The sequence below is a fragment of the Manis pentadactyla genome, chromosome 5 (assembly GCF_030020395.1).
Source record: "Manis pentadactyla isolate mManPen7 chromosome 5, mManPen7.hap1, whole genome shotgun sequence".
NCBI lineage: Eukaryota > Metazoa > Chordata > Mammalia > Pholidota > Manidae > Manis > Manis pentadactyla.
The window spans coordinates 108687129-108708362 of NC_080023.1; the positions used below are offsets into that span (position 1 = coordinate 108687129).

At 35.1% G+C, this 21234-nt stretch overlaps 1 protein-coding gene across 1 annotated transcript in view; it reads left to right on the forward strand.

Annotated features, from left to right (window-relative positions):
- Nucleotides 1-21234, forward strand: part of FAT4 (FAT atypical cadherin 4) — a 189358-nt gene that overhangs the window by 116081 nt on the left and 52043 nt on the right. The window contains exon 8 of the mRNA XM_036922957.2: nt 12912-13092. Coding sequence (XP_036778852.2) covers nt 12912-13092 — 181 coding nt within the window. The remainder of the gene's footprint in view (nt 1-12911; nt 13093-21234) is intronic.

Below are 21234 nucleotides of genomic sequence, written 5' to 3' on the forward strand. Positions count from 1 at the left end.
GGAAATTTTGGTGTTTTAAGTTCTTCCAATAGATGTACATCTACACAAGTAATTTTTCCAGGTATCTTAACATTTTTTTAACTTAAGATGCTCTTCCACCTCACCAGTAAATTCAGTCTGTGAACCATTAATAGCAGCCACTACTCTCTTAGGGAACTGAAATAGTATGCAAGAAAGCAGTAAAACCAAGTGATAGGGCAAGAGGGGGATGTTACAGTTATAACTCAGTGTACAATACAGAGGGATTTTTTTAAAGATAACTATATATGAAAAAACTGTGTTAAAAAAATCCGACTTACAATGATAAGTTTATAGCCAGAGGACTTCTTGGAGATGAGCCAGTCCATTTCCTTATTTTTAAGATAAGGGGATTGAGGCCTGGAATAATTAGGCAGTTTGCCAAGGCTTGCAGACCCAGAGAGTAGCAGAGTCCAGAACAATATGCAGGATTTCTGCCTTTCAACCAAGTTCTTGCTTACCTATGCTGTATTTATAAATCAGAATCTGTTGACTCTCTGAATAACATAAATTTCCCAAACTGCAATTTTAAGAAAGCTTTTCTTCTTATATGTTATTCATTGGGTTCTAATGAATAAAACAATCAAGTGGGTTTTTTTCCAAATAAATAAATAAATATTTCAAAATATTTTTAAGTGAAGCCAAATTAGTTAACATCAGTCATTTCAATATTGATCTTTTGAAAACAAGCTTAAATTAAGTGGCATTATTCAAATTAAATTGCCAAGTAGAAGAAGATATAAAAAATTCATTAGGCCTAACAGGTGGAAGATGGTAATATTGCCAGTTATTCTTGCCAATTGTCATTTTGCATTTATTAAAATCAAACTATGATGCTGGTTTAATAGGCCTTATAAGTGAAGTCTGATTATAGTCAGTGAGACTCTTATGATTCTCTGGGATGTATTAATGCAATTCTCTGGGATGTATTAATGCATAATAAGCATCTTAGTATTGCGTTGTCAGAAAATATTTATGGAGAAGTCTCCTTCCAGGAATTCTAGGTACTGGAGATATAATGGTAGAAAAGTGAGTGTTTCTGTCCTCATAGAGGTCACATTTTACTCAGAATATATATATATATATATATATATATATATATATATATATATATATATATATATATATATAATGTCTATATTTTTATATAGTTATTATATAAAATATAATTCAAATTATAATACACAGACCAGGAGTGATATGAGATGTGATGAAACTGAATAGAGCAGGTTAAGTAGCTAAAGAGTAAGGAATTGGAGGTATTATTGTTGGTAGTAGAGTCAGGAAAGTGAAGATCTGAGTAAATAGTGTTTGCAGATGAAATAACCGAGTCAGCCATCAAGTTAGCTATATCCAAAGAACAGCATGAGGTCCTGGATAGCTGGACTAGAGGAAAGATAGGGGTTGTCTCTGAAAAAAGGTTAGGCAGGGGCTAGATTATGTAAAATTTTAGGCCAGGGTAAGGAGCTTTAATTTTATTCAGAGTTAGGTGAAGCCTTGTTAAGCTTTAGAGGTAGGCGGGGGACAGGGGAATTTGGAAAAATCTGGTTTTGCGAAGAAGAGATGGGGTTTTGTGGTAGTGCTGAAGAACAAAAATAAAAATAGAGATGGTGTTTAAAAGGCCATGAAAACAGTCCCTGAGAGATGCTAGTGTTTGAAATTAGGTAGCAGTGTAGAGGTGATGTGAAGGAGCTAAGTATTTCATCTATTTTGAAGGTAGAGCCAATTGGACTTAATGATGGTACTGGAAGAGTAGGAAGTTAGGAAAGAGCTGAATCAAACCTGAGTCCTGGAATATTGGCCTGAGACATTTGAAGATGGGGGCAGAATAGATTTTTAAGGGCAACTGTCAAAAAGTTTTTTGATACCTTACATTTAGCTATTATTATGTCTAGTGTGGATAATTAGGCATAAAAGTTTAGTTCTCAGGGAAGACTTTTGAGTAGAGATGCAACTTGGGAAGTCACAAATTTTAGATGATATTCATTCTGTGCATACTGACTGCTCGTATATACCAGAATTTGTACTATATTATCTCATTTAATCTCATGACATCCCTGTAAATTAGGTGCTATTGTTCCAACTTTATGGATTTCAACAAAAACAAAAGTAATATTTGAGAGCATAAGCAACTTAACTCAGGCATGCATCTATTTATCAGTGAAAACAGAATTTGAAGCCAGTCAACCTCATCAAGGGGAATACTTCTTAACCATTACTCACTGCTTTCCACCTATTAGCTTGTCTATATTGACCATGTTTATTAGAGTTTCTTCTCTTTGAATTAAGTATTATTTTATATTAAAAAGAACATTGATTTAAAAGTAATGTAGATTTTAGACATTAAAGCAGTTCATAAATAAGGATATTCATGAATTCAAAATTAAAGGATCGTTCACCTCATCAAATCAGGAAATGCATATCCAGGCGGTTTTATAAAGTGCACAGTGCAAAGAAAATGTTATATATGATATTAAAAACATGCAATATGTATGCTATACATGCATAACAAATGAGTCAGTTGGGCTGTATATGTATTTGCATTTAATTTGGAGAAGGGAGAGTCAATGCAGAAATTAAATACATTATTCTTTATCTATTTCTTCTGTCTAATATACTAAAGGGATAAAGAGATATTCTGGCAATAGATTTAGCCAAAAAGTTTAGTGCTGAAGCTTTTATGTGTCAGCATTATTAATAGTTCTGAGGGAGAAAATTCAGTTATTAGCATTTCTAATTAAGGGCATTTATCATCTGACTGAAATAGGGAATAAACTTCAATCTTATGCAGGAATTGGAAATTATTTTTTAATGGAGGGGAAACATGATGCTGTTTTGCAAAAGCTAATTCTAAAAGCAAAGGGCTAATTACCATGCTTTATTTTTTTGTGGAGGATATGATGACATTTGAGTTACTATCTGTCATATTGTTTAGTTGACAGGGTCATTGCATTACAAATGACTCTTTGATCAAAAGAGGGGTCAGAAATGTGGAATATGACAATTTACATCTGAAAATAGTTCTTTTTAAGTGTTCCAGAAAGATTGCACTTTGTCAGTATTATTAGTGGGAAAATGTTAGATAAGAACTTGCCTTGTCTGTTGTGATGAGCATTTTTAATAATGAAAACTGCAAAACTTTCATAAGGCACCAATGATTCCATAAATCAAGTAGTGCTAAGGTTATCTTCAATGACTAGAAAGTAATTTCTGTATTTGAGTCTAAGGCAGTTTGGGTTATTTCCATTGGAGTTGTTAACAGAAAAAATGTCCCCAATTTAATAATCTAGTAGGTATTTATTCAGCAATTCATGAATCAAGAAGTATGCAATCTAGAAGACAGAGCCTTGGAAGAACTGCACAAGTCAAGAGTTTTTTTACAGTCTAAAGCTTTAGGGTAGGGACAAGGAAGTCATAGTGGGCATTTACTGATTGGTTAAAGCAGGTTTACTTTCCTTATATGGAGCACAGAGATGCCTTGGAGCCAGTTTAGGGAATTTGTGCTGAGCAAGCAAGCATAATTGGTTGACCCAGGCCTTCCTTTTCTGGGAGAGCCAAGCATAGAAATTTAGTTAAGTTTTGGTTGGCTGACATGGGGCTTAGCATGAGTGATGCCATCTTGAGCTTAATTTGATTACTTTACCAGAATTTTTGTCTTAGATGAGGTTTTGTTCCAAGGTTGATAATGGGTGATTGTTCTACTTCCTTTTACTTCTAGTAAAACTTTGTACTGTATCTGACAGTGATATAAGTACGGTAATAAATTATTTATTCAAATACTTCTCTTCAAATCAGCTACTATTTAGTAGGAAAAATTCTTCCTGCATAGAATTTCATTTGTATATTCATAAGATACAAATACAAAAAAAGACAACTTCCAAAATTTTAAGAGAGCTAGAATTGCTGTTATGTTGCATAGAATTAAAATTTAATAAAGTAATTTCAGCTTACTCTTCACTTCATATAAGCTACAAACCTGAGTAAATAAAGGACCTTACTTTGAAATGGAAATAAACTATCTGAAATATTAAGGAAAGCATTTATATTACTTGAAAGATAAACATTAAATATGTTGAAAATAATAATCTCATTGTGAGGATTTCTTATTCCTTTCAAAATTTTATCCTGTTGAAACTTGATCATTTTGTAGCCTCTTTTGATAACTATTCCATAAATACATAATTTGATATTTTCACTAAGTAGGCAGGAGGCAGGTTGTGTTTAGAATTTGGTTATACACTCTAGTGTTTCAGTTACAACATGTACTGAGAATTTTTGTAATGTCTTTTAAAAAGTTAATTCCTCACAACAGGCTTTTTATGGGAGATAAAGTATTTAATTCACATTATATTTTACTTTATAATTTTTTTTTAATTATGGTAAAATATGCATGACATAAAACCACTTTAAATATAAAGTTCAGCAGCATTAATTAAATTCACATGGTTGTGCAACTTTTTAGCATCATTTTCATAACATTACTAAATATTTTCTTTAGTTTCACTTCTAACCTCTACTTAGTACAATCATATGTTATTAAACAACAGTGTTTTTGATAAAGATTCCTGCAGAAATACTTTAAAAATCAAGTGTTACTTAAGTATGTATATACCTAATTTATATAAATAAATTTGTAGAACTAATTTGCAGTTAAAATTATATTATGAAATGGAATTTTAAAAATACAAATTTGTTGGTCACATTTAAAATGTTCCATACTTATTTTCTTTATACATTTTCTGGACTCAAGTTTAAATCTAACCATAAACAACTTTCAATGTTAATATAGAATGGCTAAATTTCTGAATTTCCATAGACTTTCAATATGGAAATTAGCTTACTTACATTGAGAAAATGTGTTTCCTTCAAGGGAAAAAAAAGAGGCTAATATTTTATTACAACAAACACACACACACAGTCAGGAGACCCAGTCACCAAATGTTTAATGTCAAGAATGAAATAGGCTTTGCTGCAAAACAACAGAATTCAGTTAGGCAAAAATCCTATTTCACCTAAATAGCTTATCAAGTTTTAGGAAAGCATGTTTAATTTATTAGGGCTAACGTAAAAAAACATAATCATCCTACGGTTTGAACTTTAATTGCCATTTAGATTCATTCCCCACACCTACTAAAGGTATATTTTCTGATAGAGGAGTTGTCTGAAACATTTTTCTTTTTAAAATTTTATTTTAAATTTCAGTCACACCTGAGAGATACTGTGGGTTCAGTCCCAGATTGAGTATCACAATAAAACCGGTCAAGTGAAATTTTTGGTTCCCCAGTGCATGTTAAAGTTATGTTTACACTATCCTACAGTCTATTAAAGGTGCAATAATAGCATTATGTCTTTAAAGTCAATGCACATACCTTAATTAAGAATACTTTATTGCTAAAAAATGCTAACCATCATCTGAGCTTTCACTGAGTTCTAAACTTATTACTGGTGGAGAGCCTTCCTAGATGTTGATGGCTGCTGACTGATCAGGGTGGTGGGTGTTTAACGTTGCAGTGGCAGTGGCAATTTCTTAAAATAAGAGAGAAATGAAGTTTGCTACATCAATTATTCTTTAATGAATTATTTCTCTGTAGCATGTAATGCTGTTTGACAATGTCTTAACAATAGACTTCTTTCAAAATTAAGTCAGTTCTCTTAAAACCTGCCACTGCTTTATCAACTGCATTTATGTTACATTCTAAATCCTTTGCTGTCCTTTCAGCATCTTCACCAGGTGTAAATTCCATCTCAAGAAACCACTTTCTTTGCCCATCCAAAACAAACTCTTCATCTGTTCAAGTTTGATCATAATATTGTAGCAATTCAGTCACTTCTTCAGGATCCACTTCTAATTCTAGTTCTCTTGCTATTTCCACCACATCTGTAGTGACTTCCTCCACTGAAGTCGAGCCCACAGACATGCCAAAGAATTGTAATCAGCTTCTCCCAAACCCCTGTTCATGGTGATATTTTGACCTCTTCCTATAAATCATGAATGTTCTGAATGGCATATAAAATGGTAAACTCTTTCCAGAAGGTTTTCAATTTACTATGCCTGGATTCAATGGAGGAATCACTCTGTATAGCAGACATTATATGTGTAACTCTCTATATAGTCTCATGAAATGTATTTCTTAAATAATAAGATCTGTGTCAAAATGATTCCTTTATCCTTGAGCTGCAGAATGGATACTGTACCAGCAGGAAAGAAAAATACATTAATCTCACTACCCATCTCCAACAGAGCTCTTGGGTGACAAGGTACATCATCAATCTGTAATAATATTTTAAAGGAATCTTGTTTTCTCATCACTATGTCTCAACAATGGGATTAACATATTTAGTACACAATGTTGTAAACAGTTGTGAAGTTATCCAGGCTTTGTTATTCCACTGATAGAGCACAGGCAGAGAAGATTTAGCATAATTCTGAAGGGCCTTGGATTTTTGGAATGGTAAGTGAGAACTGGCTTCAATTTAAAGCCCCCAGCTGCATTAGCCCCTAACAAAAAGTCAGCCTGTGCTTCCCACCTTTGAAAGCAGGCATTGGCTTCTCCTCTCTAGCTAAGAAAATCCTAGATGGCATCTTCTAATAAAAGGTTTTTTTCATTACATGGAAACCTTTCTCTTAGTGTAGACACTTCATCAGTGATCTCAGCTAAGTCTTCTGGGTAACTTGCTGCTGTTTCTACATCAGCACTTGCTGCTTCACCTGTGCTTTCCTGTTATGGAAATGGCTTCCTTCCTTTAATTACATGAACCAGACTAGCTTCAGCTTTTCTTCTGCAGCTTCCTCATCTCTCCCACCCTTCAAAGAATTGAAGAGAGTTCAGACCGTGCTTGGGATTAGGCTTTGGTTTAAGGGAATGTTGTGGCTGGTGTGACCTTCTCTCCAGACCACTGAAACTCTCCCTATCAGTGATGAGGCAGTTTTACTTCTTATTATCATTCATGTGTTCACTGGGGTGGCACTTTTCATTTCCTTCCAGAACTTTTCCTTTGCACTTACACCCAGGCTAACTGTTCAGTCAGCCAAACAAGATACCTAGCTTTGGCCTCTCTTGGCATTCGACACACCTTTCTCACTAAACTTGATCATTCCCAGCTTTTGAGTTGAAGTGAGAGACATGTGGTCATCCTTTCACTTGAACACGAGAGGCCATTGTAGGATTATTTGGCCTAATTTCAATATTGTTGTGTTTCAGGGAATAGGCAGGCCCAGGAAGAAGGAGAGAAAGGGCAGAATGGCTAGTAAGTGGAGCAGTCAGAACACACACATTTGTCGCTTAAGTTTGCTGTCTTATATGCATGCAGTTCATGGTACCCAAAACAATTACAAAGGTAACATCAAAGATCACTGATCACAGCTCACTACATCAAATATAGGTATAATGAAAATGTTTGAAATATTGTGAGAAGTCCTAAAATGTGAAAAGAGACGTGAAGTGAGCAAATGCTGTTGGAAAAAATGGCCCCAATGGACTTGCTCCATGCGGGATTGCCACAAACCTTCAATTTGTAAAAACTCAATAACTGAGAAACAGTATGAAGCAGAGTGCAGTAAAACAAGTTACATCTGTACCTTGAACTTCATTTTGATGTTTGAACTTTTTTAGTCCCCAGTGTTAAAAGACAACACTAATTTAATCATTTCCCAAATTCAAGAGTATAAAATACGACTCAGACAAGCCTAGAACTACCCACAGTGCAAAGGATTATCAGAAGATTATTCCATAAACAGTGTGGGATTAATATATAAATCAAGTAAAGAAATCAAATGTGTAATCATATATGACTTGATTATTTTTCCTGTAATTCCTGATAAGTGATCAGGAACAGAACAAACAAGACCAAAACAGTTTCTGTGACCTAATTGCCCTTGCTATTGTTTCAATGCCCTGTAAAACGTCATGCCCCAGGACACTGGAGACTGCCGAGGATTAAGTTTAGAATTAGTTAATGGTTGTCTATTAAGCCCCCCCACAGAATTCTATTGTTGTTAACATGTATTTGCTCAATAAATACGAAGGATGCCCTCTCAGCACCACTCTTGCACAGTGAAGCCTCGAGTTCCCTGGCTGGGCCTTTCAGATCTTCAATATCTCATCGTGTCTCCCCCCTTGTTTGCAGGTCAAAAGCAGGGAGGGACCGACAAACAGTGTCTTTCTCTGCATATGTTTGTGTATGTGTGTGTGTGATTTTTTTGCACACTGTTAAAAGTGTTTTTTAGAATCATATGCAATCTTTATTTGCTCTAAAAATTTCAGAAGGTTCCTATCATTTTACCCATGTTTATTTTACATTTATATATTTGCCTATCTGTATGTATGTACATTTACAAATGTATAGATACAATACAAAAAATTTTACAAAATGAAAGTTGAATTTCATCTTCTTAATTCTAATTGTATTTCAAATGTCCACTGCACCTTCCTAACCTCTATAATTATACATTTCTTAGACCTTGACCTTTTATTTCATTTTTTTCATTAACTTCTGTCATTGTCTCACTATCCTCTTCTTGGCATCTGTGTCATTATGTCCTGCTGCTTCTTCTGATTGCATCTGTTTCTCAAAAATCAATCCCAGATGAAATTGAATAATCTCGCCTTCTTATGCCACTACCTGTATAATTTATCATTATCAGATCTTTCCAAGCTAAACATTGGCCCCTAGTGTTTTGATTCTTCTCATGGGATTCAGGATTAATTGGGACCCTCTGTTTATAAGTAGTAGACTATCTCAAAACCTTGACCTTTGTTCACAGTCTTGTTCTCTGACATGAGCCTCAGGGTGAGGCCTGTTTTCCCAGATGTATATTCCTAGAAGTATTCAGCTCTTTGATCTTTCAGCTAGGTAGTCACTAAACCAGATTTCTGTAAACAGGATAAAAGGAAAAGTTAACACAGATTGAGGACAAGACCTAATGGTATGGATTATGGGTTTATATGAAGTTGAATTAAACAGAATTGTTCCTACTTTTAATTAGCTTACAATTTAATAGACAATAGAGCAGAACGACATTGATAGTAATAACAATAATATAGAATAAAACATCTGCACTAAGAATGGCACAGTTTTATCTGAGCTTAATGAACTTAATGAGAAAGGATGTCTGTTTTTGAGAGTTGTCTTTCTCTTTGCTCTCTATGGCTAAATGTAAATAAATTGCTTACATTTTTAGAGTCTCAAGTTCTTCATATAAGAAAAATAAATAATACCTACTTCATGGAATCTGTTTATTAAATAAGTAATACATATACAAAATACATGCATCTAGTATCAAATAAGTGTTCGTTAACATGCATATACATATATATGTATATAGGCATATGCCTGTCAGTTTATATGTAAACATATGGCCTAAGTTTACACAGAATAAGTTTTTCTAACTTGCAAGATGAGACAACAAATAGTCAGTTGTATGTATCAGCCTGGAGCCAGCAGAAGGTTCTGGACTGAAGATAAAGTAACAGTTAACATTGCATGGCACTTCACTTGGGATATATTTTAAAAAGTTGGGAAACAGGACATCACCACCCTAGACCAGTTCTTCCCATGGTTAAGAGGAAGGGTTCAAAAGCCAGCAAACAAGCAGAGAAAAACAAAGACAAAAGCATGCTTCATTACTCAGTCAGCAGGTAGGAGGAAGTGCCTATAATTGTGTGGGCTGAGGACAAGGGGACTTGTATCCTTCATCTCAGAAGAGTGAAGTAGTAAGGAAACTCACTCCCTGGAAATCAGGGGGCATTCCTGATTTCCTCCCTTGATTTCATCTTCCTTCCTATATAGTTGACCAACTCACTTCTGGAGTTCATGCTGCTAGGAACAAGGGTGAGGTTGGGGTGGGGTGTGCGGTGTTGGGCCTGACTCCCAAGTTCATGGTAAAAATACAGCAATCAGAGTTCAAATTTGGTGTTAGCTAAGTCTGAGTAAGAGACTTAAAGATTTAGAAAAATGTCTTAGTAAGGTTTTTCTTGTAAAATGGAAAAAAATAAAGAAGAATGGCTTGCAAATCCCCTGAGGCAACAAGAAAACGAGGCCACTGGAGACATTGGTCTTGTAATCCTTGAAGAGAATAGAAAGAGAAGAACCCCAAGTGCTCATAAAGTGGGTTGTGGCAGATAATAAGGGGAGATAAGGAGACTCTGGGGGTCATTCTTGGCTTGAGAAGAGACCCCACATGGATATGGGATTGTCTGTGGGGCCACGGCCATCTGCTGTCACTGGTGTGCTTTCAAAATCTTCAGAAAAAATAAGATATTCTCTGGTCTGAAGATGGTGAGATTGAGCTTGCTGAATATTTTCCTGGGTAAACAGTGATTTTTTTCTTTTTTGCTTACTACTTCAGAAAACACATTAGCAATGATATTTATGTAGTTTATAGACAAAGTAAGAAATCACATGTTCCTGACTAAGTGAGTTAGTCATTTTATGTGGTTTTCCTATGTGTGTCATCAGACGCTTTAGACTACCAAAGATTAAACCTTACTTAGCAGTTACTGGGCTACTTCTTTAAAAAATATATATTTTATTATTGAGACACATACAATAACATGCACAAATCTTAGTGAACAACTTGATGAGTTTGACATGGTTATACACTCATATAACCAAGACCCTGATCAAGATACCAAACATTCTCACTGATTTTTTTCCTCTTTCACCTGTTTCACCCTACCCCCCAACCCTCACCCCTGTGGAAACCATCAGCCTGTTCTCTGTGTTTATGAGTCTGTTTCTGCTTTGTTTGTTTCACTTTTTAGATTCTACATATAAGTGAAATCAGATGGTATTTGTCTTTCTCTATCTGACATATTTCGCTTAGCATAATACCCACTGGGTCCATTAACATTGTTGCAAGTGACAAGATTTCATTCATTTTTTGTAACTGAGTAATACTCTACTGTCTGTATGTACCAAATCTTTATCCATTCATCTCCCAATGGATACTTAGGCTACCTCTACATCTTGGCTATTGTAAATAACACAGCAATCAACATAGCGGTGCATATGTCTTTTCAAATTAGTGATTTTGTTTTCTTCAGGTAAATTCCCATAAATAGAATTTCTGAGTCACATGGTATCTCTAATATTTTGAGAAACCTTATTTAGTCATGGCTGATTAGACAGCATATTAGAAATATTCAGGTCTTTAAACTCTCACCATAATTTCTAAACTTTTCATTTTTAAATCTCTAACTCAAAATGTCTTCTGCAAGGCTGTGAAAGTTTGGAGAACTGAGTGTCTCATGTATTTATATTACCAAGGAATAATTGAAACGATAATTCAAAAATCTCTTAATACCTAATGTAACACCTAAATGGTAAGATGTTGGCAGCCATGAAATTTAAAATATTGATGTATATGGAAAACTTAATATAAAATATATTATTGAGAAATAAATATAGATTAGATACAGATAGATATAGATATAGATATATAGATATAGAGATATATAGCAACAATTACTGGCATGCAGCCTAAATTTAATTGCATAGATTTTTAGGGGGTATGCCTCATTACAGAGCCCAGCTCAGTTGGCCATACTCATTTTTTATCTAACGGAATTTGAACCTCCTTGTATAAAACACAAAAACAACAGGTTGCAAAACCATTGCATTCCATAATTGCTAATCTGTTGATTTGGGTTCCTTAACATTTGAGCATAAAAACTGACTGGTATTATGCCATCAGTAATTACCATCTAAGACTATAGAAAAAAGTTTGAATAGCAGTAAGAAAAATATCAGCAAATCACAAGATTATTAGAAAAAATAATCTTGGAAGGGTTTGAATCTCAGTACCATTCTCTAATACTAAGAGTACTCCATAAACATTTTACAGACAAAGGAATGAGAGAATGAATGAATGATATATGGATTTATTTACAAAATGTTGAATGCTAGAAATAAGTAGCATTTAAAGTTCACATAAAGTAAAGCCGTTCTTTTTTTTTTGTAGGAAAAAAAATACTTTAAACAGAAAAGGAGAGTATCCGGGGCTTTATGTTAGATACAGTTAAACAGATCTTTAATTGTTCTATTTAGAGAAATTAACTTTTGAAAACACAACTAAAGAAGATAATGGTACAACCCACAGAATCTAACCACATATGGCATCTGACCTTCACCACAGAGTCGGCTAACTGTGTGGCAGTGCAGACAGCATACTCCAAGGTTTTGTTAAAAGCATTTCACTATACTTTGAAAACAGAGATGTAACAGGAAATAAAAATGAATTGTTTTACATTTATGTTAAATATTTAATAAATGCAACAAAAATAGTTCTAAGTCAGCTTGATATAGTGATACTTCCAACTAGTAGAAGAGTACAGTTTTGAAATACAACTTGAAGCTTTATTTCCCACACAAAAAAATTATTGGTTAATACTAAAAAAGGTATTTGAAGACCTCAGAATCCTAGTTGAAATTTTTGATGTTAATGTTGATAGTCCCAGCTAGAAATACAGTTTTTAACACTGCCTTGTTAGTTAGACCACTGTCCAGTGCCCACGGGTATTCTCCAAATCTGGCTTACGCTATTTTTTAATGTAATTTCAGAGAAACCAGCAGTGCCTGTTTTGTGGCATTAAAGTGATATTGTTGTGTTCTACATTGTTAAGTCAGTACCTTTAAAATAGAATGAGGTTGCTATATACTTTTTGTGTAGTGCCACTAGGAAAAAGTTGAAATACTAATTCATAAATGAAAATAGTTTTGTAGCAGAATTAAAAATCACTCAGTCACTTTCCTGTGTGTTCAGAAATTTTACTTAAGATGTTTTCTAAACTCTGTTCAGTAGTGCTGTCTATAGCTATATATTGTTAAATTTGGTATTATCTTTGTTATTTATAAACATCCACTTGAGTCTGTTTTTTTTTTTTTTTCCCTAGGATCCCCTGCCCTGACTGGAACTGGAACAATCAATGTCATAGTAGATGATGTCAATGACAATGTCCCCACTTTTGCCAGTAAAATGTATTTCACAACAATTCCTGAAGATGCACCAACAGGAACAGATGTTGTATTGGTAAACGCCTCAGATGCTGATGCTTCGACAAATGCCGTTATCAGGTTGGCACAATTTCCTTTGTCACTTTTGATTATTTTCCTCATTCAACATTTGTCTTTGGATTAAATGAATATTATGTGTAATTCTTCTGAAAATTGCATTATGTACAAACGTAACTCTATCGTGTTACCTATTGCTGACTAACCAATGATGCCTCAAGTGACAATTAAAACATAACAATTTTATTTATGGTTCTAAAATTTTATTTTGTTTTTTTGTTGTTATATATCTCATGATTTTGTAGTTCAGGAATTAGGGCAGAGTTCAGTGGGAGATTCTTCTGCGTCATGTGGTTGACTGCTGCCACTGGGTGGTATTTACCTTCTGACCTGCTGTCCTAGAGCGTCCACGATGGCTTCACTCGCATGCTGGTGTTTTGACAGGGATGCCTGGAAGGTTAGACTCAGCTGGGCCCCTGTCCTGGATCTTGTGGTCCCAGAGCTTCTCAATGTGGTTCCTTGGTAGGGACTTCTTAGATGGCAACTCTGGGCTCCAATAACCTAAGGTGAAACCTTCCAGCATTCCTAAAGGCCAGGCATGAAGGTGGCATACCATCACTCCCAGTACTTGCAGCCTAAAGGTCACCTCCTTAGTGAGCTTGGTGTGTTTAACTGAGAAGAGTGTGAGTCTGGACCAGAGTAAGAAAGTTAAGTCAGACAGATAGGCAGGGGCCAGGTCATATAGGACACATAAAGGCTTCTAGTTCATGCCGAGGAATTGGGATTTGTACATTTATTTTTAGGTGAGGAACTGTTGAATCCTTTCAAACAAGAAGCAACATAAACTGATCTGTATTTGGATTGGATCAGAGGAGGCAGGGCTATATAGAGAGGCTTTAGAGAGAGAAATTATTGAGACCATTTAGATACTAATACAGTGATTCAAACAAAAGAGTGTCCTTTACTATGGTGGAGAAATGAAAATTGAGTAAAAAGATTTGGAACATACATTTGAGACTGTAAGTAGGAATAAAAGAAAGAGGTAACAGTCATCTACTAAGTTGTTGTCTTGAACACCTGGGCAAACAGTGGTATTATTTACTGAAGTAGGTGGGATTAAAGGAGTTTTAAGTTCGGGAAAAATGAATACATTTGAGATGCCTATTAGTCATTGCACAGAGATACTAACTGTAACATTATAGATGTGAAGCTTGGGTTCAGGGTCAGGCTAGAGACACAGATTTAGGAATCATCAATGTTTAGAGCACATTAGCCAAGGAACTGAATAAGAATACTTTAGGAGAGAATGTAGAGAAATAAGGAGAGGAGCAGAAACTGGTCACCAGGAATTTTTTCAACACTTGAAATGCAGACTCACCAGGGTGGCTAAGAATTCTGGCCAGAGATACAGGAGGACATCCAGGAGAAAATGGACACAGGCTTGCATTGCTAAAGAAGAGAAGGCTACATACAAATGTTGTTCAGAAGGTTGGGACCTATTTCCATGAGAAGAGCTGCACTTCCAGAGGTTTATACAGTCAAATCCTTAAGGACTGGGAAGATTTATGCCCAGGGTCATATATATATATATATATATATATATATATATGTGTGTGTGTGTGTGTGTGCCTGTTTAGGTCACAGTGCTTAGCACCACCTGGAGAGAGGCAGATGCATCTTAATTTGCTGGTATGAGCCCAAAAGGCCACTAAATATCATCTCCTTTACTTGTCCTTTATCAAAGCACAGAAATGATGGAATCCATATCCTATGAACAAAATCTTCAGTTGAATGTTGAGAGCACAGCCTTGAGAATCAAGGTGTGTAGAATTAAATCCTGATTTAATTACAGGGCAGCCTATTTAACATTTCCAGGCATCAGTTTTCTCACCAGTAAAATAGGTACACTAATAATACAACTGACTGTGGAGTTATTATAAGGAAAAATAAAACATGAAAGTGAATGGCTTAGAATAGTGCCTAGATTTTTGGAAGACATATCCTATTTATTGTAGTGTTGGAATCTAAAAAATCTTTAGCTGACATGCAGAAAAGACTTTCTCTAAAAATAGCATTAGAATATTGCAAATCAACAGTGGGACAGTACTCTTATATGAGATGTTTCAATATCTGATTATGAAGCTGAATGTTTACAAATTTGATCCCTACATCCAGTTTCTAGAATAAAATGATATGATATCATGCTATTTTCTTCTAGTGTATGCAAAAGTTTCACTGCTAAATGTTATCCTATATCTGTGAGCAATGATGATCAATGTAAAGTTGATCTAGAAATTCCTTTCATATTTTCAGAAGGTTTTACAGAGTTGTACTGTAGGTCTGATGTGTTCTGATTTGGTAGTTGTGTATCTTAGTTGTGCAGTTGACGGGTTGTATTTTCTTCCTTGAACATCAGAGATTTAACTTTATACTTTTATATTCATGGAAATATATAAAACCCATCTGTAAAAATCTTTAAATAACTATACTAACTGTCACACAGTCAGATAAAATAAAATTGAAGTTATTTTTATCTTGTGAAAACAATTAAATTCACTTTTAAATTAATTTATGACAGATAATTATTACAGCTTAAATTTAAAATATTTTTCATAAATAAAGAAAGTAGTTATGCCAGCCTAAACTTTATTTACTCTGACCTGATATTTTTTTCATGGAACATAATGCAATTTAAGTATTAATCACTCCTGGCTATTCATGTAATCTGGGAGCACTATCCATTCTTCTGCTTCACAGAGCTATTTTAGGTTAATTTTTATATCGCCTATTTTGTATTTCATATGTGTGTCATTTGCCTAACTACTGATGGGCTCTTTAATAGCACAATCCTCTATGTCTCATATAATTTGTTAATTTCCCTTATAGTCTACCATGATTTTGTACATAGTAGCCACACAATAATTATTTAATTACATTTTGATCAAGTTATACATTCTTATGGATGATGCACTTACATTGAGTTATACACTTCATATTTTTACTTTTAATATTTTCCCCTCTAGTCAACTAGTTTGCACTAATTCCTAGTCATTATCTAGTTTATATATTTGCTTTCCGAACATCCTTTCCAGAACTTAGCTTTTATGGATATGTACCCACTTTTCTTCCAACTGGACCAAATCTCCATTCAAATCTCACTTCTAATTCTTTAAATTAAACAACACTGGAGAAAACTACAAAACTGAATTGACAGGGTCAACATTACTCTGTGCTTCTTAATCCCATTGCATTCAGTTTCCTCCAGTCCAACCATTATTGTTTTCTCCCTTGGATCTTTAAGTTATTCCCTCTTTGCTGGGTCAAATCTTCATTCTTACAGAAATGCTAAGAATATCTGGCATTGGATCTTCCTTTATTTACCTGTCATGATTTAGGAAAGTCATTTTAGTGTTTCTAGGGCTTACTATATACATTGGTAAAAGATATGAATTGTTTCTTTGCAATTTGTGATAGTTAAATATGTATTGATTACCTATATTGTGCTAAGTGCTATATATGGAATAAGTTACTCTACATAAATATCTCTAACACAATTATTGGACACAAAAGTCAATAATGTTAATTTTTTTTTTCTTTTTATCCTCCTTATATCTATTTTTTTTATTAAGGTATTATTGATAAACACTCTTATGAAAGTTTCATAAGAAAAAACAATGTGGTTACTACATTCAATCATATTATCGAGTCCCCCCATACTCCATCAGTGTAGTAAGATGCCACAGATTCACTATTTGCCTTCTCTGTACTACACTGTCTTCCTCGTGATCCCCCCACACCATGTGTACTAAACATCCCCTTCTCCCTCCCTCCCCACCCACCCTCCGACACCCCTCCCCTTTGGTAACCACTAGTCCCTTTTTGGAGTCTGTGAGTTTTCTGCTGTTTTGTTCCTTCAGTTTTGCTTCGTTGTTATACTCCACTAATGAGGGAAATCATTCAGTACTTGTCTTTCTCTGCCTGGCTTATTTCACTGAGCATAATACCTTTTAGCTCCATCCATGTTGTTGCAAATGGTAGGACTTCTTTTTTTCCTCTTATGGCTGATTAATAATCCATTGTGTATTATGGATTAATAATCCATTGTGTACACCACATCTTCTTTATCCACTCACTTGCTGATGGACACTTAGGTTGCTTCCATATCTTGGCTATTGTAAATAGTGCTGCAATAAACATAGGGATGCATATGTCTTTTTGAAACTGGGATCCTGCATTCTTAGGATAAATTCCTAGGAGTGGAATTCCTGGGTCAAATGGTATTTCTATTTTTAATTTTTTAAGGAACCTCCATATTGCTTTCCACAATGGTTGAACTAGTTTACATTCCCACCAGCAGTGTAGGAGGGTTCTCCTTTCTCTGCATCCTTGCCAGCATTGGTTGTTTCTTGTCTTTTGGATGTTAGCCATTCTAACTGGTGTGAGGTGATATCTCATTGTGATTTTTATTTGTGTTTCCCTGATAATTAGTGATGTGGAGCATCTTTTCATGTGCCTGTTCACCATCTGAATTTCTTTGGAGAATTGTCTCTTCATATCCTCTGCCCATTTTTTAATCTGGTTATTTGCTTTTTAGATGTTGAGGCATGTGAGTTCTTTATAAATTTTGGCTGTTAATCTCTTGTCAGATATGTTATTTACAAATATATGCTCCCACAGTGTAGGATGCCTTTTTGTTCTGTTGATGGGGTCCTTTGCCATACAGAAGCTTTTTGGTTTGATGTAGTACCATAGGTTCATTTTTGCTTTTGTATCCCTTGCTTGAAGAGATGTGTTCAGGAAGAAGTTGCTCATGTTTTTATTCAGGAGATTTTTGCCTGTGTTGTCTTCTATATGGTTTCATGACTTACATTCAGGTCTTTGATCCATTTCGAGTTTACTTTTGTATATGGGGTTAGACAATAATCCAGTTTCATTCTCTTGCATGTAGCTGTCCAGTTTTGCCAACACCAGTTGTTGAAGAGGCTGTCATTTCCCCCATTGTATGTCCAGAGCTCCTTTATCATATATTAATTGACCATATATACTTGAGTTTATATCTCCTTATATCTATTTTATTCCTAACATACTCTTCCTTGCACAATGTCTGCAACATAATAGTTACTGGAACCTAAATAAACATGTTGAAGGATTGATTCTAATACTCTTTATCATAGCTTCTTTTACTCACTTTTTTGACAGGGTGAGTCACTACCTCACAGTGTTCTCCAGACACTTATTACTGAAAACCATTCAATCTGATTTTCTCTTTCATTACTTTACCAAAAGAAACAAAAAGCAAAAGCTCTATCCAAGGATTCTACTGAAATGTATCAAGTCCAGTGCCCTTTTCTGTCTTTATTCTCCTTTATTTTTTGCAATATTTGCACTACAGCCACCCCCCCTCTGGCATCTTATTTTTCTTCCTCAATGTCTTGTAAGTATTACTTCTTATTTTTTACCCTGCATCTCTGACCACACCTCCCAATTTGCCTTCTATATCTCTGTTTTCTTTTTCTACAAAGTAATTTGGACATTCCCCACATCATTTTCTCCTCATTCCTTTTTTTTCCTTTCTTTGTCTTTGTGTGTGTGTGTCTGTCCATCTGTCTATCCATGTATGTGTGTGTGTGTGTCCAGATATATCTGTGTGGTGTATACGTATGTGTGCGTGTATGTGGAAGAGACAGAAAAAGGTGGAATCATCCATTTTTATGGCTGCAAGCACACAAAAAACTTGAGCATAAAACTGTGCAGAAACCCTCTAAATCTGTACCATCAACCTGAATCCATCCCAGAATTTCTCACCTGTTTTTGTAACTCTCTAGTAGCATCTCTACCTGCAGGTTCTGCAGCATCATAAACACAACACTCCAGGAGCTTCAGCCTCTCCTTTTTCTCCTCTTGGCATTCTGCTTTCTCGATGATGTTGCTTCGCTTCCTCCATCCACGATTGATGGCTAAGGATCATCCTCTCCCCCAGGCTCAGTCAGTGGACAAATTCTCATGTTTCTTCTTTTCTAATGCATCTGGCACCCACTCTTTCTGTGCATTCTTTCTGCCAAGATTCTAGTTCAGTCTATAATTACATCATGCCTGGACTATTAGAATAAAAATTAACTTACTTCCCTGACTTTGGTTTCTAATCCCTCCACTCTATATACTACACTATACTGTACAATTTTGAAAGAGTGCCTTACTGTGTCCCAGGCACCTTGTTAAGTTCTAGGGAGTTAGGCACTCTAGATATCATAAGAACAGTTTAATATAGGGGTAACTTTGTAATCTTGTAATTATAGTACTTTGTAACAAGTGTAGTTTAGGCACAGAATGGGTGCAAAGAACAACAAAATCAATACTACTTGGGGAATTCAGTAGAAGCTTCAAGAAATTGATGATATTTGGAAAGATAGAGAATTTTATGGAAAAAAAATAGGGGATGGAAGACATTCTAGGCAAAAAATAGTCACAGGTACAAAGGCAAAGAGTTATGCAAAAAGCATGACATCAGAGAAACAGAGCTATTCAATATGGTTGGTGTGGATTAGGAATGGGCCCTGTAAAGCATATGAAAAAAATTCACATTTATTTCTGCATCTAATGGAGGAAAACAATGGAAAAGTTTTAAGCTGGGCAATAACATGACTAGTTTACAGTTTATGATGATTCCTTTCTAAATGCTTGTAGGAAGTAATTTGGGGAAAGCAAAGCTTGAGTCAGTGAGTGAAAGGGCAATGGCAGTAATACGAAACAGCTTGAGGATTCAGTGGCTCATCTTTTCACAATGATACTCCCTTCCTCAAAATCTCTCAAATTCCAGTTTGCCTGTGGCATAATGCCCAGACTCCTTATTCCAGTCATTCCATAAACGGCCCCAACCGCTTCCAAGCTTATTCTGCACAAATCCTTAACATGTCGCCAGACTTTCAGCCTCACTGGGTCACTTTCTGCTCCAGGGAATAAAATCTTTCTTTCTCAAGCCTTATGGCTTTGCTCAAGTCCGTCCATATCCTAGACTGAGGTTCTGATAACTGTGGCCCAAATGCTGCCCAGTGCCCTGCCTTTTGTAATGTTATTGGAACATAGCCATGCCCATTCGCACTCCTGTTGTCTGTGGCTGCTTTTGAACTGTAACAGCAAGTTCCATATTGCAGTAGAGTTCATAGGGTCTGCAATCTGAACATATTTACTACCTAGCCCTTCAGGGAAAAAAAAAGAAAAAATGCTGACTCCTGGCCTAGAACACCTTCTTTCTTCCTTCTCAATGCTATTGTAAAATAGGCAACCCCTTTAAAACATAGCTTCAATTCACCCTTCTCCAAGGAAGGCTTTATCTGAATCGTTTCAGTCAAAAGCAGTCTCTTTGTCTACTGACTATCTAGAGCAATGCTTCTGAACAGTTTCATAGTACGTAAACATCCTGCCTGTTATATGTTTACTTTTCTAGATTTATTTTTTCCACTTAAGATGTAAGCTTGGGGACTTTCTTGTCCCCTCCTGGCATGAGCCAGGTGCTCTGTCCTTTCACTGTATCTCTAAATAAAAGCCTGTACCTTGCCTAAAAAAAAAAAAAAAAAGATGTAAGCTTGAAGACAGAATTTTTTGCCTATTTATTCATGTCTCCCTCTATTAGCTGATCTATTTAACTAAATATATGGATGAATTTAAATAGATAATATATATTAGAATATGTATTATAATTTTGCATGTGTATATACTCTGTTGTGTGTGTAAACTTAGACTTTTAATTCTTATCGTGTCTCAATTACAATGGCAAGTTCATTTCATATGAATTTATATTTAATACTCAAAACTAACAAATGAAAGAAATATGTAAGTGATCAACACTGTATAGATGGAGAGAAAAGCCTTAGAAAGGTTTAGGAATTTTATGAATTTAAGTGCTATGAGTGAGGTCAAAAATTCATGTCCAAGTAAATTGTTCCTGAGTAGAGTACAGTCTCTTAGCTATTATTAAATTATTGTATTCTTGCATCATACTCTGCAGTGCCTTGTGCTGAGCTGAGGAATAGGCAAAAATGGTTAAAAAAATCAAATGGGGGACATTTTAGCTTTATAAATGCAACAACAATTGATTTAGATTTTAGATAACAAAGATCTCAGTTTGTGCCAATAATGTGAAACAGTAATTTTTCATTCTTGTATCAGCAAAAAATAAACAGCACATTTGCTGATTTGCATTGAACT